The sequence below is a fragment of the Rattus norvegicus genome, chromosome 4 (assembly GCF_021556685.1).
Source record: "Rattus norvegicus strain SHRSP/BbbUtx chromosome 4, alternate assembly SHRSP_T2T, whole genome shotgun sequence".
Classification (NCBI taxonomy): Eukaryota; Metazoa; Chordata; class Mammalia; order Rodentia; family Muridae; genus Rattus; species Rattus norvegicus.
This window is the reverse complement of record NC_141537.1, coordinates 26897733-26925562: the sequence shown is the minus strand read 5'-3', so window position 1 is coordinate 26925562 and position 27830 is coordinate 26897733. Positions and strand designations below refer to the sequence as shown.

General features: G+C 41.5%; 1 protein-coding gene across 1 annotated transcript; it reads left to right on the top strand.

Annotated features, from left to right (window-relative positions):
• On the top strand, positions 1–22459 carry Steap4 (STEAP4 metalloreductase). Its single transcript, NM_001044265.1, is given in 5 exon segments — positions 1–126; positions 16147–16604; positions 17205–17732; positions 19204–19368; positions 20651–22459. Coding segments are annotated over 4 exon segments (1413 nt in total). The 5' UTR covers positions 1–126; positions 16147–16148; the 3' UTR covers positions 20915–22459.
• The last annotated feature ends 5371 nt before the right edge of the window (positions 22460–27830 follow it).

The window sequence follows — 27830 nt, the reverse complement described above, 5'->3', positions numbered from 1 at the left end:
CTTAAAGGCGAGAGCCTGGAGCCGTCGCAGAGCACAGGCTGCCTACCTCACTCTACAAAGCTAAAGGGCAGAGCCCACCAGCAGCTGCGTGCGCCAGACCAACGGCCCTCCGGGGACCTCCCGCAGGTGGGTCACTTTACTGGCTTTTTTGCCTTGTCACTTTTTCTGTCAGCCCACCCCCAACCCTTCTTTTCTGGACTCTACTTTCCAGCCAGCTGATACTGAGATATTATAAGCAAACTTGCCCCATAGCCTTCTCATACAAATGTCACCCAAGGCTGCTTCGGGATCAGTTAAGCCTTTCAGCCAATCATTACCTTCCTGAGCTTGTATTACTCATCAAGGTGCATAGGACTCCTAATAAGAAAGAACCAGGGCTGGGTTCTTTCTGTCTAACTGGACTCGTACAAATCTGAAGCGCCCAGGGGAAAGCAGCCTGGAAGAACTTAGGTGTGCAGCCCAGCAGTATAAGGCTACATCTAAGGACTTCTTCACACAGAGCTGAAACTGGGGAGTCTGTCTTCCTTGGTCTTAATTTCAATACTCTTAAGCAGCTTAGCGATTGCTTTTCTAGAGGCAGAAAAGCTCTAGATGCAGTTTGCTGCATGAGGGAAAGAAACCAGTCCAGAGGCAGATGGTAGGTGGTTTGGGGTTTTTTTCCCCTTTTATTATTTGTCTCTGCATAGCACTTTAAAACATGAATGGTGTGTCCTGGAAAGCAAGTTGCCTGAACCGTGGAGTCAGGGTGTTTAGAATTCTATTCTTAGTTCTAACAGTGGCCTATTGGTCCAAGAGAATTCACACTATGCAGAGCCATCAAGGTTAAAAAAAAAAAAAAAAAAAAAAAAAGCCTTAAGGTGCTGTGGCTGTGAAAGGTGTTGAAAGTCTTGCTAATGTTCCAGGTATAACTGAGTAATTACTTTCCATAATAACACAAGCTTCGTTTTTACAAGAAAACTACCCAGCCGTTCTCACAGGAACATCTAAAAGTTTCACCACCTTTATCATTCAGAGAACACTCTAGGCTTTCAAACCATTCTTCAGCCTTGCTGTGTGAGAATGTCCAATTCCGAATAAATGGCAACCATATAAATGTCACTCACATGAAAGAACCTTTTTTTTTCTGATACAGTAGGTGTAATTTTATAAAATGGCACATTTATTTGAAGCAGTAACTTTTTTGAGATATGGCCTTTGGAGTTTCTCAGAACACAGTGATTTAGCGAGGTGTGAAGTCCTACCCAGCCCCAGCAAGCATTCTACCGGCATGGCGAACGCCACCAGCCCAGGAAACAGGATGGAGCGCTCTCGAGTGTCAGAACCTCGGGGCCGTAAAGTAAACGGTACATGTGTACATCAAAACTGGGTCATCGAATTTTCTCCATTTGGCCACATTTATGATTCTGTTGAAATTCACATAGCACTGGCAGTTCAGAAACGAGCACCCACTAGGCCAGACCTCTGACTTGAGCATGTTTTACAGACATCTGCCTTTCATAAGCTTACTAACTACTGTTTAGGGGGGAAATAGATTTTCATAACCTTTTGTAAAAAAAAATACACTAGAAATATTAAGTTCTGCAGTGTGTTTCAAGCTACTTTAGAGAAATAGATTCATTATAGAACATAAACAGAGTCTAATCACCCACACTGCCTTGTCTCTTGAAGGATTACCCTTAAATTACCTGTGCCATCCATGCCAGTATTTAAATGGTACAGATTTTGCTTTGAAAGAAGACATGGCCGATTCCGCAATCACGAAAACATATGTCAGCTTTTCGTGGTTGTCACTCTCCAGTTCCCTTCATAATAAATTCAAGGACTGGGGAGGTGGTTAGTAAGTAGTATACTTGCCCCCGAACCATGAGGACCCAAGTTCAAGTCCTCAGCATTCTCCATGGCATACACCTGTAACCTCAGCACTGAGGTGGCTCCAGGAAGGACCCCTGGAGCCCACTGGTCAACCAGCTTTGCCAAATCGGTGAGCTCCAGACTCCTTGGATAGGAGGAAGGCTGGATGGGAAGAAGGAGGATTCGAATGGGTGGGACGGGATCAAGTAAAATTAATGAAGGAGGGGTGAATATGTTTGAAATGCATCATGCACGTGAATGAATATGTTATAATGAAACACGTTATCACGTATAATTAATGGGTGCTAATGAAAACATACGAAAGGAAGCAATCCAGCAAGATAGCCAGCATTAACCTCTGGCCTCCACACACATGTTCACACACACACACACACACACACACACACACACAAATGGGTACATGTGCATACACCCCATGCATACAATTAAATTTAGGTATGTTTTATCAGCTGCTGGAAAAACCATATTCTTAGAAGTCTTGAAAAGACTGGCAAACTCCTGGTGAGAGGGAAACAAAGGTAACAGCATCGCCCTTTAAAGTTGGAAGGCTTATTAAGGTGCTCCGTTGAGTGGCCTGAGATCCAAGGAGGCCACTTGTTAAGCATCTGTAGCTTATCTACCATAATCCCCACCACAAGATGGAGGGATGGGCCGTGCATAGTTAACTGCCCCCTCGGGCTTTAGATCAGATGAGAAAATAATAGAAATGAAATTTACAAAGACAAGACCTCTGATGTTCCCTGTGTCTGTTCACATCCAAAAAAGAATGGCTTGTTAGTTAATTATGAAGACTTCTCGAGCAGTACTCCATGATATGTTAAACCCACTCAGATGGTTCTCCGTGACTTTTAGGTCATTTCCAAAATGGTTTTAATTAACACTTGTTCTTTTGTTAAGAAGATAGCAGCACTGCAAAGAATCAGACTAAGTAAATAACTAAAGGATAATGAATACATAAGGCATTATTTGAGAAGAAAATTACTTGGCCTATATAGAAATAAGTTTTCTTCCAAATTTGTTGAAGAATAAAGAACAAAGAACGCTTATGCTTTTTAAAGATTGTCTTTTAGGAACGTGTCCTTGAAGAAAAAAGAATGCCCTGGACTACTAAAAAAAAATATTTCCACTGTAATTAAGCAAGCAGGACATTGACATCCTGATCTAAATTCTAAGTTCTGCACCATGTTCAGAGTTTATTCAGCCGTGTTCGGAGAGGTCTTTTGACACTGTACTGTGTCAGGAGTGTTTCTGAAGGGTAATTTTGAGAGATGTGTGGTTCTTTTAAAAGACATCATCATTCCTTACTTCAGAATAAAGTTTACTTTTCTTCTTAAAAGCAAAGAAAATGTATGGGAAGGGTAATTTTGAAAAGTTAAGAGCTGTAATTATGAATTAAAAGAAGACTAAGAAGTAACAACCTAATTATATAGCACATCTCTAAAAAGAGTTCTTAGCAGGGCTGGAGAGATGTTTCTGCAGTTGTAGCTAAAGCACAGCTCTCTTGCAGAGGACCTGAGTTGAGTTCCCAGTAGCCATGGCAAGAGATTCACAACCACTTATAACTCCAGCTCCAGGGTGATTCAATGCCTCTGGCATTTCTGGTACCTGCACACACACACACACACACACACACACACACACACACATACACACACACATACACACACATACACACACACATGCACACACACAAACACACACACATACACACACATGCACACACATGCACACACACAAACACACACACATACACACACACATACATACACACATACACAAACACACACACAAACACACATACACACACACATACACAAACACATGCACACACACAAACACACACACACATACACACACACATGCACACACACAAACACACACACATACACACACATACATACACACATACACAAACACACACACACAAACACACATACACACACACACACATTTTAAAAAGCAAACCGTTTTAAGTTGTTAGAGCACAAACTAGATAATCTGTTCGGTCTCACCACCCAATATTAAGGAAAATAAAATACATTAAGAAGGAAGCTGTATTTCCTAGCACACTGCTGTTAGGCAAAGCTGTGGACTTAGGGGACCGGAAGAAAATTAATGCTCAGTGGGAAGCACGTATCTTGAATCTACACATGCTCTTTTTACAATTTGGGGACACTGAACTCAGCTTTTAACCTGAGTAAAATGGCGGCTGAGGCAACTCTGGCAGGATTTAATCCATGTTCTCCTCCTAGCAGATCAGTGTCCTTGATGTGGGCTCCCAGCATCTACACATCCCTGTGCTTGACCCTCACACATGTGTGCTAGTGGTTTGGCCCTAAGCTAGCTTCTCCCTGAGACCTGAGCTCCCTGGGGACAGGGACTTTCTGATTCCCCACTTCATCCCTTTGCCTAACACAATGCTTGGCACAAAGTAGCTATTGTAAATATCCCAGAAATATGAAACTTTACCAAATCACCCCAGACAACACTGATTTCTGTGTTGGAAAGATGTGGCCCAAGGATGTCCATAGTCAATGAGAATGAATGGTCTATTGCTTCCCGTTAACAAAATCAAAGTCCAGATTTTAACCCTGCTGGTTGGAGAGACATTCAAGATTCTTTTGTTTTAACATAGAAATAGTCAAAATTATTATACCAGTTTAGTTAATAGAAGACAGAATAGAAGTGGTATTTGTTTTACTTTCTTTTGAGTAACATTATGGTAGATTACTGGCCCAGCATGAAGTCTGAAGCCCCTGAACAGTATTTATACTGTATTCTCTCTCTCTCTCTCTCTCTCTCTCTCTCTCTCTCTCTCTCTCTCTCTCTCTCTCTCTCTCCACACACACACACACACACACACACACACACACACACACACACTACTGTCTTTCTAGTTGATTCTTGTTCATCCCAGAAGTTCAAAGGTGTCTTATTTATCATGTTCAATTCTGTGACATAGAAATAGGAAAAAATAGTTTAAGAAATGGGTGGAGGGAGGCTGACACAGAAATCATCTAGGAAATGGGACAATGTGGAAGCAGAGTTTATCAGTCAGCTCACTGCAGTTAACAGTGATATGCCAGTTGTACACTTTTCCTAGGTCGAAATCCTAAACTCTCCTTGCTGGATTTCTGAGTCAGGTCTGAGAAACCGGAAGATATTTTTGTTGGAGTGAGTACAAAAAGACTCCCTTTGGGAAGCAGGAGTCCCAGTGTATTAGATTTACAGCCTAAATGTGTTGGCCCAATGTGTGAGGAAGACAGCGTATGCGGCTTTTATTGCTGGGTTGTTTTCTAAATTAACCTGGGAACCTTTGGGGAAGGGATGCCCCTAAGGAAAGATTTAGACATAAAATACAATCAGGATAAGAAAAGTGGTCTCATCTATCCACCCAGTTGCTTTCCCATATTTGCGAGAAGATGAGATGAAAGGTAGTGGGGTAGCTGGTGCTATGATAACTGGGTCTCCAAGGGAAGTCAGTCCTAATGTACATCGTTTGGTGATTTTCACAATGAAAAACCCTACCCATGTCTGATTTCAAGCTTCTACCCAGCAAGCCAGCTCCAGCCACTAGAGGGAGCCCAAATTAAAATCCTAGGTATTAAAAAGGAGAAACTGATTTTCTAGAAGTGATGACCAACTAGCACTGTTCAGAAGCTGTGTATCAGAGTATAATGAAAGGATGGTGGTGGAAGGTCTGTGTCCTTCTGATCCTTCTTTTAGAGCCACTGGACCCATTCCTTAGGGAGCCAATTTGGGAGACAAATGCTATCCCAAAGCTGAAATACTAAGCAATCCCCAGAAATTTCTTAAAATGGCAAAGGTATTTTAAAACAGAATGGAAGGCCCTATGAGAAGGGTTTCGGAGGAGGCAGACAAGAAGGTCAGATACACAGGAAATTTCTATCTCCTGACTGGTTTAGCAGTTATTGATATCTAGACACTAATTACCAGTGACATGCATGACTATTCATTTTTGTATTTTTTTTCCCAGAGCTGAGGACCGAACCCAGGGCTTTGCACTTGCTAGGCAAGCGCTCTACCACTGAGCTAAATCCCCAACCCCATGACTATTCATTTTACTTGGACAAAGTTACTTGAAAATTAAAATTATTAACCATGTCCTAAAGATCTCTAACAAACCCCCAAAACAGCCAAACTCACCAACTGACGCTAAATGTTTGGTGAGTCGTTATAGACAGCAAATTAATCAGATGTTCATAGAATGCATATTAGCCAGGTACCCTGTAGTCGGCCAGTGGGGAAAAACGCACTCTCTGCTGGTGGCGATCTCTGAGTCTCATCCTACAACCACATCACTGATGAGCTACAGATTTTTAAGGCAGTGCAAATTGAAAAGCCCAGTAGTTGTCAAGGTCAATTAACCAAGGCATAACTGAAACTCTCACCATCCCCTGCACACTAGGTTTCAAGGAAATGATCGAATAAGCCCAGGTAGCAGACACTGAACCTGCATGGCCAAGAAATTACAAAACTATCTTAACTTACCCTGACAGAGAACGCTGAGATATAACTCTAACGCCATGCACCCATGCGACGCTCAAATGAACTAAAACATCCACAAAGAACTTACCAGAAATGATTTCCCTGTACTGGAATTAAAATATATAACAGGCCTACATTACTATGTCATCGTCCATCTCTGGAAGGGAGTGGGGATTCTGTCTCCTGACAGGACCACTGAAGTTCAGTTCCCACCACAGCTCACTGGTAGGTGAGCATTAGCAGTTCATGTCGAAGTCTATAAACCACACAGCATTAATGCAAAAGCTATCTCTAGTTACATTCTTGTGCACTAAGTTTTGTGTGTCATTCTGTTGGGTATTAAGAGAACACGCAGATGAGTCATCGAAGAGGTTTCCCTGAGATACACAGCATTTCTCACAAAATAACTCTGTGATCTATTTTTCAGCAACTCGCAGTTGCATAAATGAGGGGCCAACCTCGGCTACATGGCAAGTCCTAAACCATCCCGGAACAGCATGGCAAAACTGTTTAAGAAAAGCAGCAAAATGTCTGTGAATGCATGATATTAGTCATTTTAATTATCAGAAGATTTTTTTTGTAAATTACAAAGTGGGATGCGTCCTATGTGTTTGATATAATTTTTATCTCAGCTGGCGTGTTAGCAAGAGAATGGGCAACCCATGACTCTGTGAGAAGGATGCCCATCTCAGACGAGAGTGTAACTCAGGTGGTATAGTGTCTGCAGGGAATGCACAAAGCCGTGGGTTTGAATCCTAGCCTACCCTGGTAACCCCAAACACTCAGAAGGTAGAGCAGGAGGATCAAAAGTTCGAGGCCACCCTCAGATATATGATGAGCTAAAACTTGCCTGAACTATATGAAATCTGTCTCCCCAACACAAAAAAGTTATGCATATTAGATGGGGGGGTCTGAAAATTAGTTTTCATAAGCTCTAAATTTCTGTGAAGTCCCCCTTTCCTTCAGAGTATTTTTTTTCTTTTAGTAAGTTTTGTGTGATGAGCATGGGTATTTTCACTCTATTCTATGTCATAATGGATTACTATAGTTTTATGATTAGTGTTCAGTTAAAAATGGATGCTGCTAACAGACTGAGAGTTTCCTCACAGATAATCCCTCATATTCTTCAGTCATCTCTCAATCACAGAGATCTACAAACACGTGAAAGCATCTAGTAGCCTTCCATTTCAGATACACCACAAAGAAATCGGCCAGGAAATGCCAGATATTGCTTCCCTGTTGAGCTAGTTAGGTGTCATTCTTGCTTTTTGAGTCAGGGTCTTCCTGTGAAACTCTGGCTGGCCTGTTATTCCTCCAGAGCCTAGGTGTTTACCTCACATTCAGAACAGTTCTCCTGCATCACTGCTAAGTGCCAGGGATAATTAAACTATTTTAAGTGATGATTTTGTAAAGATATCTCTTAATACCACAACAGAAAACATACACAAACTTGCTTTCCCCTCTGACTACAAGTGAGTTGCTGAGCAAGAGATCGTGGCTTTACTTTGTGAGAAATGCTATCTATCTCAGGGAAGCCTATTTGATGACTCGTCTGCTGGTGGCGATCTCTGAGTCACTTCCTTCAACCACATCATTGATGAACCTACAGATTTTTAAGGCAGTCCAGATTGAAAATCCCAGTAGCTGTCAAGGTCAGTTAACCAAGGCATGACTGAAACTCTAGCTTCTCCCAAGTTTCAAACAAATGATCTAATAGCTCAGAGAGCAGATACTGAACCTACATGGCCAAGAAATTACAAAACTATCCTAACTTTTTATCAGCTTGATAAAAGAGATCAGATAAAAATGCACCATCCCCAACAAACCCGAATTCCGTAGTATAAATATTTCGGTATGACTGTGCTTCAGTCTTTGCAAAGGCTACAGTTGCTCTAAACGTTACTCGTTAGCTGAAATTCAAGTTTAATTGGCATCCTGTGTTTTTATTTATTAAATTTGGCAGTCCTCATGTACATGCTCCTCCTTGCAGAGCTGACCAGCATTCAAAATTTTACTGCCTCTCTCTCAGAGCAGTTTTTATTCTGTAACCCTCTTCTGTATCCTCTGGAGCACCTTCCACCTTCTAACCCAGCTTATTTATTATTAAATGTACATTGTCCAATTTTCTATAATAATACACAGACAGGTCTTGAAGCATACAGAAGCAGAGCTTTGACTGTCTTCTTTCAGGGAGTCAAATACTTTATAAGACATCTGCATTCTTTGTCTCTTCATCCTCAACGGGGCCTGTGGGCTTGTGGTGTGTATCTGGGTGTGCGTCCAGGGTGAAGAGTTTCTGAAGGATTGAGATGTTTGAAGCACCATTCTAGAGTCTGAAGCTGAACTCACAAATGCAGAAAAGGGCGGCAAGACTCTAAAGGCTGTTTCATCTAAATTGCGAACCAACTATGGTGCTTTCCTGTGTGTTGCTGTTAAGGAACTCCATGGGAGACGTGGGTGGTTTTCTCAGTTTGGGGAGCAGCTCTGTAATATCTCTCTGACAGGACAACAGAGAAAAGCTACCTGCAGTCTGATGCCAAGTCTTGAGTCTGACATTCTTGGACTCTGTCTCTTGTGAGATACGCACACCCCTACCTCATTCAGCCTTTGGTTTTTTTGTAAACAGAAAGATTCTAATCTTCAGTCAAGACTACAGGGAAAACTTGGGAGGAAGGTGCAATGTATCAAGAGTGTGGTCACTCAGTTTTTGTGCAAGCTTTCAACCTGCTGTAAATGGAGATGTACTAATTCTCATAATAATACTTTACAGAAGTATGAGTTTTTCCACAGTCCCTTAAGATCCCAAGAAATCTTTAATGACTGAAGTTAGGAAAGCATGATGGGAAAAAAGATACCTGACTCTACTCCAGAGTCCCCTTCTCCTCCTCACTCCCCCAAGATCTCTCTGGGTGGGCCCTCTCTGCCCAAAATATTAGAAGCCCCATGACATTTCCTTCTGAAACTGAAAGTTGTGAAAGTCGCGTGTTGTGTCAAAAGCAATTTTCTCTTTAGATTTGCTTTGATCGCACCCAAACTCTTTCACATGAAATTTATTTTTGCATTTTCACTTTACATAAATACATAAATATTTAGAGTTGATAAATAAGGTAACTCCAGCTGTGTATAAATAATGGACAGTCAGTGTTTATGTAGATAATTTGAATTTTCTTTGAAATTTTCTAATTAAAAATGACAGACACAGTCATGGTGGCTACTTACTCCTTTTTAAAATATCTGTATAGACAGAAGATTTTCTTTCATTCCCTTCTAGAAATGGCATTACATATACAAATATTAACATTTTTTCCTTTTTATTCTACAAATGGTCCGTTTACTAATCCTAAGAGGTGACAGTACCATGTTTTAGAAGAGCCATGATTAGATCATTGACACTCTTACTGAAGGACCTGGCAAAGATATTCTCCCCCAAGGTCCTGACAGTGGTAAAATGTGCCATTTGATACCAGAGTTCTAACACACAAATAACTGCAAGCTTTGAGTTATCTTTCAAATGAAGTATATGTTATCATCTATCATATAACTTTTTTCTATTCATTAGCTATCTACATGCTACTGTTGCATAAGTTGAATATGTGTGTGTGTGTGTGTGTGTGTGTGTGTGTTCGTGAGAGAGAGAGTAAGAGAGAAAGAGTAAGAGAGAGGAGAAAGAGGAGATGGAGGAGAGAGGGGAGAGAGGGGAGTGAGAGGAGAGAGAGAGAGAGAGAGAGAGAGAGAGAGAGAGAGAGAGAGAGAGAGAGAGATCATGCACACAGGAACATGGGTGTGGAGGCTACATATCAATGGAGAGTGTAGTTAAATAGGAGATCACCCATAGAACTTTAGAAGATCTCACCATATCCTAGTGTTCACCAAGTAGACTAGACCTAGAGAACTCCCTATTTCCACCTCCCTCCCTGAGATTTCACGTGAGTGCTAGGTCCACAGGATTACATCAAGCAAGCACTTTGTCAACTGAATTGTCATCATCTTCACAGCCCAGACAATTAATATTTTTAACACAGCTCATGTATTTAAGCTTCTAACATGTTAATCTGTGTCACAAAATTTAAATTTTTAAGACAATTCTTTAAACTATATAAACACTTAAAAGAAAATATTGTGAATATGCAAAGTTATTGAACAAATTCCCTGGAGAAAGGAGTTAGACTAGCTATAATAATTTTAAAGAATACATTAGGTAGAACAACTATCGATTTTTTAGACATATGTATATATGCCTAAACATTACATACACATACACACATACATGCTTATAGTTATCAGTATTGTGTGGTATAGACAAAAAACAGATACATAGATTAATAAAGCAGAATAAGAGACCCCAGAAAATGAGCCACACTTACGTGAATTGTTGATTTTTAACACGGGCGTAAAAGCAATTAATCAAAAAGGATGTTATTTCAACAAATGAAGGATAAGCATTTAGTTAATTTATATAAGCAGCACACACACACACACATACACACAACCACACACACACACAACCACACACACACACACACACACACACACACCACACTTACCTACCTAAGCCTTAAACTTTGTAAAAATGAGCTAAAAATAGATCATAGTTAATTTAGAACCCAGGGCTTCATGCAGAGAGTTATTATCAAAAGAATAATCTATAAGAGAAAAGAATTAATAAATTAATGTCATGAAATTTTAAAATTCTTTTTCTATGAAGATCCTGTAAGACATTAAAGGCTAGGAGAGCATATTTATAAATCAAATATCTAGCAAGAGTCTTATATCTAATATGTCTATACATATATGTGAAATACATTGCCTAACTAAAAAAAGGCAAGAAGCTGGGTTTGGTAGCTCATACCCATAATCCCAGAACTTAGGAGGGTCAGGCAGAATGATTGTACAAGTCTAAGACTACCCTGGACTATATAGATGTCTACCAGCCTGGGCTAGAGTAAATCTTTGGGAATGAAGGGAAGTGGGAAGAAAATAACAAGGGACAGAGGAAAGGAGGAAGGGGGAGGAGAGGGACAGAGGGGGGGATGGGCAAAACACATGGAACAATATCTCACCAAGGATGATATACAGAGGCCAAGGAAGTACATAACGAGATGTTCAGTATCATCAGCCTAATTAAAACCACACTGGAATAACAAAATGGCCAAAATAAAAAATACCGGAACTCATAAATTACTCAGTAGGAATGTAGAGTCGTGTGGCCACTGGATAGTACTCAAGAAGTTCCATGTAAAACTGAGCAGAAGTTGCTGTATGACCCAGTTGCACTGGAGAATCTTTGTCCCAAACAAATGGAAACTTACTGTCACGCCAAACCTTGTATGTGAATGTTTATTGCAGCAGGCCAAGTTAGAGACAACTTAAAGGTTCTACATTAGATGAAGTTAACTCTAGGACAGGCGGTGTAACTAAGTGGTATATTGTATGCTTGGCATGTGCAAGCTTTGGATTTTGTCTCCAGAAGCAAAACTTTTTAAGTGAGATTGTAATACATCTCTTCCATGAATGGAATACTGCTCAGAAATTACATGGAAATACTGATAAACAAAACAGCTTTGATGAACCTCAGGGACATTGTGCTGAATAAGAAACAAACAAGGGGAAGAACAGAGGGCTCTCGTCGGCTTGTTTATATAGTGTGAGATGCCATTTCTGTTACATTCTCAGAAGGACAAAACTACAGAGAGCCAGTTAATGGACTCTAAATCAGAACCCACTCTGGAGAGAGACGGGTGTGGCTCAGAGGAGAGGTGGCATCAGAGATGCCCAGTGCTGGGACAGTCTGCATCTCTTTGCCCTTTGCTCACATAACTCATACTCACGGGAGGTGTCAGTGGGAGCATCTTTAAAGATTGCTGCCTCAGTTCCTAATGGCAGGGGTGGAATGCAGAGACCAAAGATTACCTCAGTGGCAGCTGCCTCTGTGGCCATCGAAGTTACCTTTGTCACTCTGTGGCCTATGTAAGCATTCCTGTGGGATCACTTCACCTTCCTCTCTATGGAAGGTGTTTCCACAGGAAGTAAGCCACACCTGGAGCTTCTCCAAGCTGGGAAATTCCTGTTCTTTCTAGTTACCCAGCTGATGGTGTGTAGTGCCCACAAGACCAAAAGAAAGAAAACACAGTTGTTGTCACTCTTTAACCCATTTTACCTTCGGTAAATACTCTTCCCGTTTGCTGCCTATCTTACGATTTCCTGTTTCCCTGTATTTCGTATCTAAGAGTAGGCCAGGGAACTTTGAAGAGTCTAAGCAAGAAACTCTACCACCTTTGTGGACCCATGTGTTCATGTAGCTATTTTGAGGTACAAATGTGCCTGACATGGGTGTGGTAAAACTCTTCATGAAGCACTTATTGGAAAACACACCCTATGCGTGCATCCTATTTCTGTGAGCATCTATAATTATAATATTTTTTTCCAAGAGCTCTTAACCAAATCTCCAAAGAATTGCTAACATTTTCCCACATTATTTATTTTTATCACAATTCTGAGTAACCTTACAAGCAGGGGCATAACAAAGGCTTGTGTGCCAATGATTTACTAGAGACCTGATTCGGGGGAGCCGGAGAGAAAGGCAAAGGGCATGGCCAGGGAACATGGGAAAGACAGTGCAAGAGGGAGGGAGGTTAACCGTGGTCACAGATAATGAGTGTTCTGGTCCACTGGGGCCATGTGAGAAGCCTAAGGAAATATGTCAGATTGAGTGCCGGAAGACAAAGGAAACACAAAAGAGAGACAGGGTTCTCAGAGGCCTGCCCTCTGTTGGTTTGTGGTGCCCCCACGAACCCTGCACATCTGAATGCTAAGCAGACAAGGGTCTTAGAGAAGTCCTATGACAAGAAGCGAGGGATGCAGTTGGAAGACCCAGAACTAAGTTAATAGTGGGCAGTGTTTGCTGAGCAGAGCTAAGATTCTGCCTGGAGACTAAAAATAGCACCAGGAAAATTTGAAGTGAGTCTCAAGCTGTGTCCATAAAGTGTAACCTTAGAGTGACTGCCACAGCCATCAGGAAGTGCTTAAGGAATAAGTAAGCTGCATTTCCTTTTATTGGGTCAGTCAGTAATATTTTAATATCCCCTTACCAACTTTTTTATATCTGCAATTTACTCAGCGACGTCCCTGAAGTTTTGAAAGTGAAAACGAATTTTAATGGTTGGAGGAGCCAGCATCCCAAGGAGGTTACCTTAAATTGCCAAGCTATATCTTAAGAGAAGAATAATGTAAAATGTGAAAAAAATACAAATGAGAGAAACCCATACTTCATCCATTTCTACATCTGTGTTTTGATGTGTTTCTGGTCTACAGCCATTTCATATAGGATGTTATTTATAAAAAAAAATAAGTGGAGAAAGTAGGCACATTCTAATCTCTGGTTCAGATTATTTTTATGTACTTAAATAATCACAGTTATGTAGGCGTGATTGCTGCTCAAGTTAAATGCTTTACATAGATATTATATAGATACAATTAGTGGGTTAAATTCCTTAGATAATAAATAGATTAAATGACCTAATAGTGATAAACTAGCATTCATGCCTAAAGAACTGCTTCAAGATACATAAATTAATCTAAGCCTGGACATCTTGTAAGCAGATGCTATCTCTCATCTTAAACATGACAAGGCTGAGTTTGAATAACCTGCCAAAGGCCACATTGCTAGTAATTCAGTGCAAAAGTGGTCTGAGGAGATGGCTCAGGCAGGAATGTGCCTGTCTTACAATCACAAGGACCTGAATTGGATTCTCAGACCCATGTAAAAGTTCTAAGCATGGAGGGTTTTTATAATCTTGGAGCTTGAGAAGTGAATATAAATGGACCCCGGATTCACTGGCCAGCTGACCTAGCCTTGCTTCTGGCCCATAGGAGACCCTGTCTCAAAGAAGGTAAAGAGCCTCCCTGAGGATGACACCAAAAGTTGTTCATAGTCTCCACAAACATACACATATATGCACCTGTACACCACACACACACACACACACACACACACACACACACACACACACACACACTGCAGTAATTTCCAACCCCAATAAGCCCATATAAAAACACACAATCCAGGTTTTTTTTATATTTATAAGCTTAATTATTACAAAACTTTACAGAAAGTTAGAATACATCAATTCATATCAGTCAAATGGCCCAGATCACCTGGAATTGCTGCGTTTGTAACCATCAATAGACTGTTGCTGCAAAGAAGTTAGTCTCTTATTGCTGGTGGATTTACCAGTTCTATAATTTCTGTACATAGTAATCTAGTGTGAGGGGAGAAAAGCACTAGAATAAAGTATTGGGGTCAAGTGAGAAGACGGGTAGTCAGTCCTCTGGCACACAAAGCAGTTATACAGACAGAATGGTAAGTGTATCGGGTGACAGCCTGAAGATTTGCATTATGAAAATGGTTGTCATTTGGTGGGCAGTGGAGGTGCATATCTTTAATCCCAGCACTCAAGAGGCAGAGGCAAGTGAATCTCTGTGAGTTTGAGGCCAGCCTGGTCTACAGAGTGAGTTCCAGCAAATCCTGGACTACACGGAGAAATCCTGTCTTGAAGAGGTCAATATATACAGATACAAACATATATAGTTATATGTAATATATATGTATGTGTATATTAACTGATTAACAGCTAACCAAATTTGCTAAATACTAGTTTGCAGTCACAGATGCTAAGAACATGTAAAAGGACAGCCCCGTGCTTGCACATGAAGAACCATGTTCAATCACAGATAGTTCCCATATGTGTTCATGTCCTTCCTGATACCTGCTGAGGGCATCTCCTGATAGTTCGTAAGATGATTCAGTTACGCTGATTAGTCACAGTTTCTAGAGTGGTACCGGAAAGTCCTGTATTTCTTGTCTCTCTCACGACGCCTACCTGAGTGCAATGACCTGCACGGCCCGTGTGTACTACAGTTGCACAACTCCGGTCTGGCGCAGCTAAGGTGTCAGGGCTTTGTCTTGAACTAGACAGAGAAGGAAAATGTGCAAAGCTCTCTCTTTTTAAAAAGTGCAGATATGCATGTATGTGTGCACGTTTCATGATTGATATAAAAGCTACAGTGTAAGGACCAACACTGTCATAGCTGGTGCGGGAGCTGCACATCTGACTCACCGATTTTACTGCCAAGCCACTTGAATGAGAGGAGTCCTGTCTTTGGCAGCATCCTCTCCTGCAGCCTCTCTCTCCCCCCTGCATGTTGGTTATCTTTAATTATTCAGCCTCCTCCTCCTCGTGACTGCGCCCCGACTGCACCCCGTGTCTGAAACACAGGGAGGACCCTGCTCCTTCTGTCTCTCACATTCCACCCTGCTCGGGCTTAACAAATATTTGCCAACTGTCTAGCCCTTGATAGACAGTGCATTTCTCAGCACGGAAAAATAAATCATTGAAAATCAGAGTCCTTCCCCACCCATGGGGGAAAAAAAGCCTTTACATTAGCTGACAGTTTCAAGTGGAAGTTGAGAAAATATTTGAAAAAATTTATTCTGAAAGAAGACATACTATTCCCCCAAAGAATAGAGAGTGAGATAGATTACGGTGCGAAGCTATAAAAAAAAAAAAAAAAAGAAAGAAAGAAAGAAAAAGAAAGAAATGCAGCTTCCGAACACTAATTTAGCTGGATTCCCAGGCAAGACGTTCAATTGTTTTTGTCAGCACCACACTTTTTCCCTCAATGCCTTGCGGTATCTCAGTTATGAGCTGATGACCTATAAGTCCTTTTGAATTTCTACACCTCTAATTCCTTTTGTTTGCTTTTCAGTAATGGAGAAGACGTGTGCAGATGAGTTTCCTCTGACTGTGGATTCCTCAGAAAAGCAAGGCGTTGTCTGCATTTTCGGAACAGGGGATTTCGGGAAATCATTGGGGTTGAAAATGCTTCAGTGTGGCTATTCTGTTGTTTTCGGGAGTCGAAACCCCCAGGTATCCAGCCTTCTGCCCAGGGGAGCAGAGGTCCTGTGCTACTCAGAAGCAGCATCGAGGTCTGACGTCATAGTCCTGGCCGTGCACAGAGAGCATTATGATTTCCTCGCAGAATTAGCTGATTCTCTCAAAGGAAAAGTATTGATAGATGTCAGTAACAACCAAAAAATGAATCAGTATCCAGAATCAAACGCCGAGTACCTTGCTCAGCTGGTACCAGGAGCCCACGTGGTCAAGGCATTTAACACCATCTCAGCCTGGGCGCTCCAGTCAGGAACACTAGATGCAAGTCGGCAGGTAAGATTAAACGAACTTGCATTCGGCCATTTAAAGGCGAATGTTTTAATCCGTCCTTACCTGAATATAGCTCTAAAAAAAATTCGCTAGTAAATGTTTAATTTTTCTTACTGTGCTAAGGACAATTTTCTTGGGTTTCATTGAGAAGTGTAGTCGATTGTGGTTCAAGTGTATTAGTAGTTCAATGGGACCGAATGATGTCAGAGTCTGGAGTTCTATTGCCAGACAGGAAACTAAACCAATTCTTGACTCCGTTTCCACTTGTGTGAAACTAGGTCTAATTGGGTCCCCAGACGAGCCATACATAATCATAGGTGATGTGGTTCCCATATTCAAGAGAAAGAGGACTACTTGTGCTTCAGAGAACCTCATCTTATAGCAACATTACGCGCCTAACACCACCCTCAACCCAAAAGCTTGGTCTTTCACTGTCCAGCACACACATGCCAGTTCAAAGCATCATCTTGCTAGAAAAAAAACCCTATATCTCTCTTTCGAAAATATTTTATTATTGTGTTTTTATGTGTTGCTTATATGAAGCTTAATGATAATTATTGAATAAAGGAAACAATAAACACGGACTTAATTGTTTTAACTCAGGTGTTTGTCTGTGGAAATGACAGCAAAGCCAAGGACAGAGTGATGGACATTGCTCGCACTCTTGGGCTCACTCCACTGGATCAAGGATCTCTCGTGGCAGCCAAGGAAATTGAAAACTACCCTCTGCAACTATTTCCCATGTGGAGGTTCCCTTTCTACTTGTCCTCTGGGCTGTGCGTCTTCTTCTTTGTGTACTGCGCTATACGGGAAGTGATATACCCCTACGTGACTGGGAAGACAGATAGTACGTACCGCCTGGTTGTTTCCATCCCGAATCGTGTCTTTCCTATAACAGCACTTACCCTGCTGGCGTTGGTGTACCTCCCTGGTATTCTCGCCGCCATTTTGCAGCTCTACCGAGGCACAAAGTACCGCCGATTCCCAAACTGGCTTGACCATTGGATGCTTTGCAGAAAGCAACTGGGCTTGGTAGCTCTGGGATTTGCCTTCCTTCACGCCATCTACACCCTTGTGATTCCTATTCGTTACTACGTACGATGGAGGCTGAGAAACGCGACCATTACTCAGGTAAATTTCTTCTCCTCTGTGTTTCTTGGCTTCTTAAACCAAAGCGCAGTCTCGTTCTATTCCAATCCATTTCACAAATGTGGAACATTGTTCCCCAAAGCTTGTCCTTGTTCTGTCTTGTGTTTCAAACAGTTTACGATTTAGGTCTAGCTGACCTCAAATTCATGACCTTCCTGCCCTGAACTCCCAAATCTGGGATTAGGAGGGTGAACTGTCACACCCACACGGCATCTTCACTTCTTTAAAGATCAATAATCAGAAACCCTATCCTGGGGCTTGCAAATGGATCCGATTGTGATTACATAGAGCTACTGAGAATAAAAATTAGAGTCCAAACTCGCTCGACTCTAGATCTATAACCCTGGGCTCACAGAGACTCTGACCCATTGACAGGTCTAGGTAAGAGTCACTAAACGTTTGTACACCCACCCTCATGCTTCGAGCTTCTGTTTTTGAAGACTGAACTACTGTCCACTAAGTATAGAGTCTGACCAAACATGCGCCACAACACTACAAACAAATTCACAAAAGGGTGCTTATAAGTCCATTAATGTTTGACGTGTGTGAGGTTGTCCTGGACAGATGGAAAAGTCAAATGTTTCTCAGCACACATCAAATCCTATCTAATGGACACTCAAAGCTCAAGTGGTCTGTCAGCATTTACAGCAGAGATGCTACAGGTCTGGTCTGGTTTAGAAATTAATGGCCTTGCTATATCTTGCAACATTCTCAAAGGCCATTAGTCAATAACTCCCATAACTCACTGGCACTGCACCCACAAGTACCCTCACACATTCCCCCAACAAACGCTTCTTGAGTAAGGATCACACTACGTGGCCTGATTCCTCCCACGCTGTGATTTGGAAGATTTAATACTATATTAGGACATAATCAGCATAAAAGACCCAAACTTGTGAGTGAGTGTGTGTGTGTGTGTGTGTGTGTGTGTGTGTGTGTGTCTAAGAGAGGAGGAGAGAGAGAATAAACATTATATAAAAGCCAAATTTTGATGGGATAACGCTATGTTTTTGTGTAAGAAAAAGAAGGCCGTGTACTAAAGAAGATTAGCACAAAGATTGAGTTTGTTTTACTATATGTAGGGTGAATTAAAACTTCCTATGTGACTCCTAGAATTGTAACAGAATCCCAGGAGAGTCAATTACCTTTTCTGCTCAAAACATTCAAATGTACTTTTCCAAAGTGGTTCCTAAGCGATCGATAAGAAATGATATACAAGGGTTGGGGATTTAGCTCAGTGGTAGAGCGCTTGCCTAGGAAGCGCAAGGCCCTGGGTTCGGTCCCCAGCTCCGAAAAAAAGAACCAAAAAAACCAAAAAAAAAAAAAAAAAAAGAAAAGAAATGATATACAATTTGGTTTGTGCAAGTAATGTGAGAGAGGTGTGTTTCGCTCCCCTCCCCCAAAAAGTAAAGTATAAGAAACATCTATTTTAATTGTTTCTAATTTTTCATAGGCCCTAACTAATAAAGACAGCCCATTCAGTTCCTCTACTGCCTGGCTCAGTGATTCCTATCTGGCCCTGGGAATTCTGGGATTTTTTCTGTTTCTTCTCTTGGGAATCACTTCCTTGCCATCAGTAAGCAACATGGTCAACTGGAGAGAGTTCCGGTTTGTCCAGGTAAGTGCCTCAAATGTAATGTCTTGACATTTCAAGAAGAATACGGCTTTTTACAAATGTTCCAGTTTTACTCTCACATCGCGCCTAAATTTCCATTAGGCTCCCTTACTTCCCTAGTCATATCATTAGCAGTTCACTCAGAAAAATGAACTCAGACACTGACAGGCAGAGTCGATAAGGGTGTGATTTCCTGCTTGGAATGGCTTGCCAAGCCTCCTGAGCATCCCCAGAGTGAAAAGCACCAGGAATTTATTAACTATGTGTGCAGGCACCAGGTAGAAAGGCTGAAAAGGACTCCAAGACAAAAATTCAGTCTTACAATCTGGACACATTGATAAGAAAAGGGAGATTTACCATAAGGATTAGAACTTCAATGAAAATTTGGTAAGTATCATCACCCTAGACTTACTCCTGGCCTATATGAGAGATTCATTTCTTTTCCCTGAGTATCAACCGCCAGACACCTCATTAAAGGTAGTTCCTATTCTGGGAGACCGGTGGTCCTCCCAGTATTTATCACATCCAGAGAAGCAGCAAAAGCATCACCCAGGGAACACGTTAGGCCACAAAGCCCCAGGCCCCACCCAGTTCGAGCAATGAGAAGCTCTGAAGAAGGAACCCAGCAATTTGTTTTAACAAGGCCTCCAGATAATCCCCATGCATGGTCCCTATGCACCAGTATAATAAAACAGACCATTAGTAATTGAAATTAGATTTGGTTATCAAATCCAGCAGTTTCTCCAAGGAGCCAAATGTAGACAAATTCAAGGAATTAACACAGGAAAACTGAGCTTCAGAATTCAGGGCCTCCACAAGCACAGCCTCTTAGCTTCTTACTTGCTTCTTACTGTAATAGAAAAGGGATAGCCTCTGGCTTTGACCAGTAACAGAAAAGAATCCAGAGCTTGTAGAAGTCATTCAGTTCTGAACTACTGTTAAGACGACCAATAATAGGAGCTCCCTCTGTGGACAGAACAGTGCATTCATGTCTCCTGACTTGAAGGAGTTTACTCCTAGGACATTTCTCTTTATCGAGTCAGGTTAATATAAAACTAGCGTGTTATCAATAAACAAATCCTTTTATATTTTTAATGAAGTATTTATCATCCTGAAGAAAGATTATAGTTGTTCCCCTGAACCTAGCAATGTTCTAAGTATTGCAACAGTATCATGAATTTGTGGTTGTAGACAAGTAAACTTCGTTGGCATGCAGTATTTCACTGTAAATTGTGAATGGTGTTGACTTCTATGGTTTTTTTTCTGTTTGTTTGTTTGTTTATAGTCCAAACTGGGTTATCTGACCCTGGTCTTGTGCACAGCCCACACTTTGGTGTATGGTGGAAAGAGATTCCTCAGCCCTTCGATTCTAATATGGAGCCTTCCTTCGGCCTATATTCTGGCGCTCATCATCCCCTGCACAGTGTTGGTGATGAAGTTTATCCTCATCATGCCGTGCATAGACAAGACCCTCACGCGCATCCGCCAGGGCTGGGAAAGGAAGTCAAAATATGCACAATCAACACTGAACGGAAAATCGGATATTTAAAATACGGTTGAATTTGCTGGGATTTCTGTACTACCTGTAGTGAGCGTTTAGAGCATAACGTGTCCAGTTACAAAAAAGCAATTTCTTGCGTCGTGGTCCTCAGTTCATCATCACGGAAGGACATGTTGCCTGACTCTGAAAGACGACCAGAATAGCAAGGGAGCACTGGTTACCTGAGTCATGTGATGACTCACCTCAGGCCTCCCTCACTTCCTTTCCCAGAAACCCCAGAGATGCCACCATGATTAGATTTACAGTTTCGTACTGCGAAGCTTCTTGATTTGGGCAACGTGCCTGACTTTTGAAGAGCTCCGGAAGAGTGTGTGCAACTTCCTTCTCTAATTCAAGGGCTGTTGTAAGTGAAAAAACAACACTGTGGTCATGCTAAAGATTTTGCTTGGCTTGCCCATACTGATCTGGGGGTATTCAGGGTTTGGCTGTAGTGCTGAGCTCAAACCTAGAGCCTTATACATGAGCTACATACACCCCAGTCCTGCCATAGTGAGTATGTAGTCATGTGTACCCCTTAATTTTGCTTTCTACCAATATGGATAGTATGGGGAAGTATTTTATACTGCAACAAAAATATAACAATTGGTTTGAAGTAACCGTTCTTTGGATATATGAAATGCTATGTAATTGTCACAAGATCCTTCCTCTATAAGGGACGGCTTGAGGGGAGGTGGGGTAAGAGTTGAGCTATCCTAAGTCGAGGGAAGATGGGGAAAGAGTGGAAGATCCATTGGGGTTTTCAAGTGCCATAAGCAGAGAAGGGTTGATAACGGCCTTGTACAGAAATGTCAAATAACCCAGAATTTTAGCTAGTAAGTAAGCAGATACAATAGAGTTTCACTATGCCGTTTGGTATCATTTAGGGGTCGTGGTGTGTTTCCTGCATTATACATTTCAGATACTGTCCAGTATTAAGCATCTGTGAAATTAACTTCTAGTATAAACATGTAGCTTCCATAATCTGTCTTTGTTATCATTGTAAATGGTGCAGTTAAAGGGAATCATCTGAAATCGTCGGTGCGAGGAGAAGATAGCTCAGAGAATTGTGGGACACTGGGAAGAGGCGAGCGGCAGTGAATCGGAAGCAACCGGCTCTGGCTTCCGGTGTGGATAGTGTCTTTCCCAAGGTGACCTTCAGCAGGCTGAACACCCCTAGCTCCAGCTTGGAGCTAAAAGGAGATTTTTTGCATAATCTTCCCACGTGTCACTGAAATAAGGAAAAGGCATCGGGTTTGATATTTTTCTGCCTAATCCACAAAGGCTGTTTTATTTTTCATTTTGCTAACTTTTATATCACACATCGCGTACACGATATCATACATTACACACAATACAGGGATTTTTATGCAAAGCTCTTATGTAACACAGACATTTATTTTTACTATTGCCCTAATAGATCACGCAGACCATATTCAGTTTTCACTAAGAGGACAGTTGAGGTAATGTCTTTGTACTAACAAAATATTTCTGTATTTTCAATTATTTCCTTGGAATATTTTCCAAGAGTTAATAAAATTAAAGAGTATTTGATAACATTTGCTGTGGTGCCAGTTTTTAATATGATTTTCTCAGTCCTCCTGATGCACCATTTCAGATTTGGGGTTTTACTTCGGTTGTGATTTCCCATAAACAGCTATAAGGGTCTGAAGAATATGCTTCTGTAAGTTACCTTGAACGAAGTCATGCAAGGATTCCGAGAACAGACGAACTCTGGACAGAGCAAAGGTATTGGGGTAGGCACGGCAGACCCTGGAACATCAGTAGAAATGGGGGGAAAATATGGCTGGTACCCCATGTTGCCCAAAACAAGCAATTGTACTGGGCTGATCAGAGTGTTGGCTGACAGAGGCTGAATACCATCAGTTTGGTCAAGGGAGGCATTTGGAGTCAACCACATTCCCATTATCAGTAAAAGCTAAAAAAAAAAAAAAATAGGAAGAAAATGAGATAGAAAATGCCATACCTAACTAAATACAGCATGTACAGTGAAAATTCTATTCTACTCTATAATCCAGTGAAGGCAGTCTAACTTTGTACTTAATGCAAGCAGTCATGAAGCCTGAAATGAAAGAGGGACCCGTTAGCTTTGGGCACAACTTGCCAAATGTTGAACCATGACTACTAAGGCTCCATGAACCACCAGGAAAGAACTACTATACTTCCTTTCCTCCCTCCTTCCCAACACCATCCCCCATGGCTCAAAACTCTGGACGAATCTGACCATATTAACAGGTAGAGAGTTAGGAATAGTAGCTGTAGCACTTGGGAGGTGTAGAAAGAGCAGGACGTCACGCATTCAAAGTTAGTTAGTTGTAAAGGAGGGAGATAGAACCCTTAGAATGAAAGGGAAAGTCTCAGGGAGAGAATAGAAATTATTTTCTGGAATTATCTTTTAAAGCATATGGGATGCAGAAAAATGAAATTCTCCTTTATCGAGACAGAGTGTTGGACAAAGAAAGACAACTATGAAAATACAGCCACATAATCTCACCTCAGGAAAGGGAATAACCATGAAATAACATCTCCTCATTGCTTATTAGGAGTAGAGGGTGAGAATTAAAGGTTGTTTTATCCTATATGTCAACTACTCTAAAAATGAATAAATAAAAAAACAAAGCAAAACAAATGAGAGAGGGCGGAGAGTAAGCTTTTCTGCTGGAGTGCTTTCTGTATTTCAGGGGGGAGAAATTTATCAAATTCATAAACATGCATTTTGTATGCTTTCTCCATTTGAAGGATGACAATTTTAGTAAATACATACTCATTAAACATTATAAAATATTTTCTAGTTTTGTTTAACTCTGATTTTAGCATCCCAAACAATATAGCAAAAAGGTTTGGAAGCACAGTAGTTACAGCTTCCAGGACTTAAAATACTTGCCTTCCAGGATAAGGGGAAGGGGAGGTGGGCATGGATCTGCAGCCTCATGCAGTTCATTCTAACATCCCATCGGAGCTTCACCATAACCCTCAGAGGTACTCACTGGCTGGATAGCCTTCCCCGGACTTCTCTGAGACTTAGAAAACATAGTTTTCCTTCTCCAGGCAAATGCCACTAGAACTAAGAGCAGACTCCTCATTGAACTCAAACCACATGACCCAGCATTGAGTGCCTTGAACACTGGACAACTATGGCCTTAATGTGTATTGTTGTGCTTTCAAACCTGACAAGGAAAGGGCTGGGAAACTGTAGTAAACTAGAAACAAATGCAACAGCCCCAAGCTTGAAGCCCATTTCATTTAGAAATTTATCAAGAATTCTTACCTCATCTAATACTCAGGGAATCACAAAAGAGCCATTACAATGATGAGCATGTATGTGCAACACATTGAATCTCTGGGAGTTTAAAAGGATTCCGGGCATCATCCAAAACCTGAGAGGATGGAGGTCAAGCTGATGCATTCAGAGGTCATGGCTTGCAGTATCTCAGCCCTGCCATTGTCCCCTGGCTGGGACACACACACAAACCAAGAATGCCCACATATGTACTTAGAGCATCCTATTCTCATTTCCTATAATGAAGATTACAAACTAGAAAAAGCCTCCACACCTCCAAAAGACATGGCCAGTAGAATTTAGGGAAACAGCATAGGTTCATATTCTTGCACTGCCTCTCCTCAAGCTCTAGACTAGACCCTGAGCTACCAAGCAAGACCTGAATAAGCAAGGGGACAGGAAAGGGAAGCACCAAGGGGTGTGAACAGAAAATAAGGCAGGAGAAGCAGGAAGGCACACCTGGCTGCAGCCCAGCCAATACTGAAACATTCAGTACTTCTTCCTGCTGTGAGGGCACCTTAGAAAGTGTTGTGTAATGTTTCTCATATAGTACTATGACAAAATCCTTTTATATATTATAAATATTATATACATATATTTCTCTGAAATACTCTAATTAATACTGTTTTTCAGGAACAAGCTGAACCCTGCCTGCATTCACACGACTAGTAGGGAGCAAAATTCCCTTACAGGCCAGGGCATGACCCAGAGTCCTCTCTCAACACCATGCAGACCTCCAAAATTTTCCCATGAATCCACAAAGTAGGCCAGAAACCACTAGCAACTCTGTTCTGAAATGTTTGGGGTTAGCTTTTGTCTTAGTTGAGGTTTCATTGCTGTGAAGAGACACCATGACCACAGCAACTCTTATAAAGGACAGCATTTCACTGAGGTTGGCTTACAGTTTCAGAGGTTCAGTCCATTGTCATCATGGCAGGAAGCATGGTGGCTTGTGAGTAGACATTGGTACTGGAGAAGCTGAGAGTCACAAGCAGCAGAAGCAACTGTAGATCACACTGGACACAGCTTGAACATATGAGACCTCCAAGCCCACCCCCACAGTGACAGACTTCCTCCAAGGCTACATCCACACCTCCTAATAGTCCATTGACTCCTTATGGGTCAATGGGGGCCATTTTCTTTCAACCACCTCTCCATTTTATTTTTTATTACATTTTTACTTATTTATTTAGGGTGAGCACACACATGACAGGTAAGGGTAAAGGTCAGAAGACAACTTGCAAGAGTCGGTTCTCCCTAGCATCATGTGGGTCTGGGGGGCATTGAACTCAGGTCTTTAAGCTTGGTGGCAAGTGCTTTTAGCCACTGAGCCATCTCCTAGGCCCCTGAAATATCCTTTAAAATGTAAGATTTTAGGCATTCCTAACTGTGCCCTCTCCAAGACATCCTACCAGGATCCAGTAACTAGGAACTGTAAGTTGCTTCCTTGTTGTTTTTGTGTTTTGTTTTGTTTTGTTCTCCCCCCCCCCCCAGAGCAACTACCCTCTTGGTCCAAACCCAAACACATTCAAATATGTTTGGCCTAGGAAGTGGCACTATTTGAAGGCGTAGCCTTGTTGGAGTAGGTGTGTTACTGTGGGCGTGGGCTTTAAGACCCTCTTCCTAGCTGCCTGGAAGCCAGAATTCTGCTAGCAGATGTAGAACTCTCGGCTCCTCCTGCACCATGCCTGCCTGGATGCTGCCAGGCTCCAGCCTTGAGGATACTGGATTGAATCTCTGAAACTGTGAGCCAGCCACAACTAAAAGTTGTTTTTATACGATTTGCCTTGGTCATGGTGTCCGTTCACAGCAGTAAAACCTTAACTAAGACACCGTCTATAGGTTTCAAAACTCTACAAGGGGTTTGGGACAGCAGCAAATGGAGGAGTCACTGAGGAACATGCTGTTCCTCTTCGGGGACCTGATGGCAGATGTTCCATGTTCCTCCTGTGTTCCTGCCTGTGCCCGTTATTTATTACCTTGTGCTTTGTGCCGGAAGATCCTATTTGTTCCTGGGTTATCACTGAGTAAGAAAGGCTTTCAGAGCATTAACTTTCTGAATCCCCCTCCATACTCATGATATAAATCATGGACAGAAGAAACAGGGGCAAGTTGTTACAGGTTCCAAGCACACACAGAGACTATCCACGTGGAGCTATGGCCTAACACCCAAGATTTCACCGTCCAGTAAAGAACGGTACTGAGGTATTAATGGGATCCAAAGGAAGCCAGTGTCCTGCTTGATTCATGATGTCTGAAGACAGGAATTACACCAGTGGATGGGCAAAACACCAAACGTTTGAACATGCACTACGTGTTGGGGCTGGGGACATTTATCCCAATGGCCTGATCTTGGCTGTGCGAAATAGAGCCACCCTGGTAAAGAAAAACTGGGAAACATATTTAGACATTAAAAATACAAAGGAAGTTTTGACCCTAAAGACCAACTCCTGAGACTTTATCATGCAGATATTCTTGCAAGGTTGGAGGTGAAAACAGACATACCTGTTTTCATGAATGAGAACATTGTAAATACAGACCATGGGCAGCAATCCAAGCTGCTTTGGATCTAGCTAAGCAAACAATGGTGGTTTTACCAGACAGGATTCAAAGCAACTATTCAAGACCAGTGAGAGGTCTTTAAAATGTGTGTGTGTGTGTGTGTGTGTGTGTGTGTGTGTGTGTGTGTGTGTGTAAATATATTGGAAAAATATACATTAAGTTTATTTTTTATTTTGCTTTTGGCCCCTTTATTTAATTTTTAAATTAGGTTGAGTAGCTTTGAACATGAGAGAATACATATAAAACACAATTTAATAATCAAGCATTCAGAAGAGAAATAGGAACTTATGGATTAAGTGCTTCCATACCAATATTGCCCTATATTGCCCTATTTTAAATAATAAAGGAAAGAAGGGCTGTATCAAAGCAGAACAAGGTTGAGCAGTTCTGGGTTTGGTGACTAGTGAATTAAACACGCAGGACTTGGACCAACAAATCATGTAAGAGATAACAAGGGACTTTAAACCATATGGAACTCTATCCTGATGGTTAAACTTCATTGTCAGATTGATGGGGGTCTAAATCAATGTAAGTGATAAAGTTCTGGGCATACCCAGGAAATGTTACCTAGCTTAGATTAATTGAGATAGCGTGCATTCACTGTGCTTTGCATCATCCCATGTGCCGGAGTCCTGAGGTGAATTAAAATTAGAAGAAGAAGAAGGAGAAGAAGAGGAGGAGGAGGGGAGGGGGGAGGGGGAGGAGGGAAGGGGGAGGAGGAGAAAGAAGGATAGATGAATGGATAGATAGATAGATAGATAGATAGATAGATAGATAGATAGATAGATAGATAGATAGATAGATAGATAGATATGTAGATAGATGGATAGATAGATAGATAGATAGATAGATAGATAGATAGATAGATAGATAGATAGATAGATAGATAGATAGATACCAATGCTCTGCTTTCTCTGACTCCAGGCTCAGATGCACTGGGAACAGTTCTGGCTTCCAAGTCTTCCCCACCTTGATGGGCAATGCACACAAACTGAGCCATGAGAATTCATTCCTTCCGTCTATTGCTCCCATCAGGATTCTGTAACAGAAGCAAGACAAGGAGCA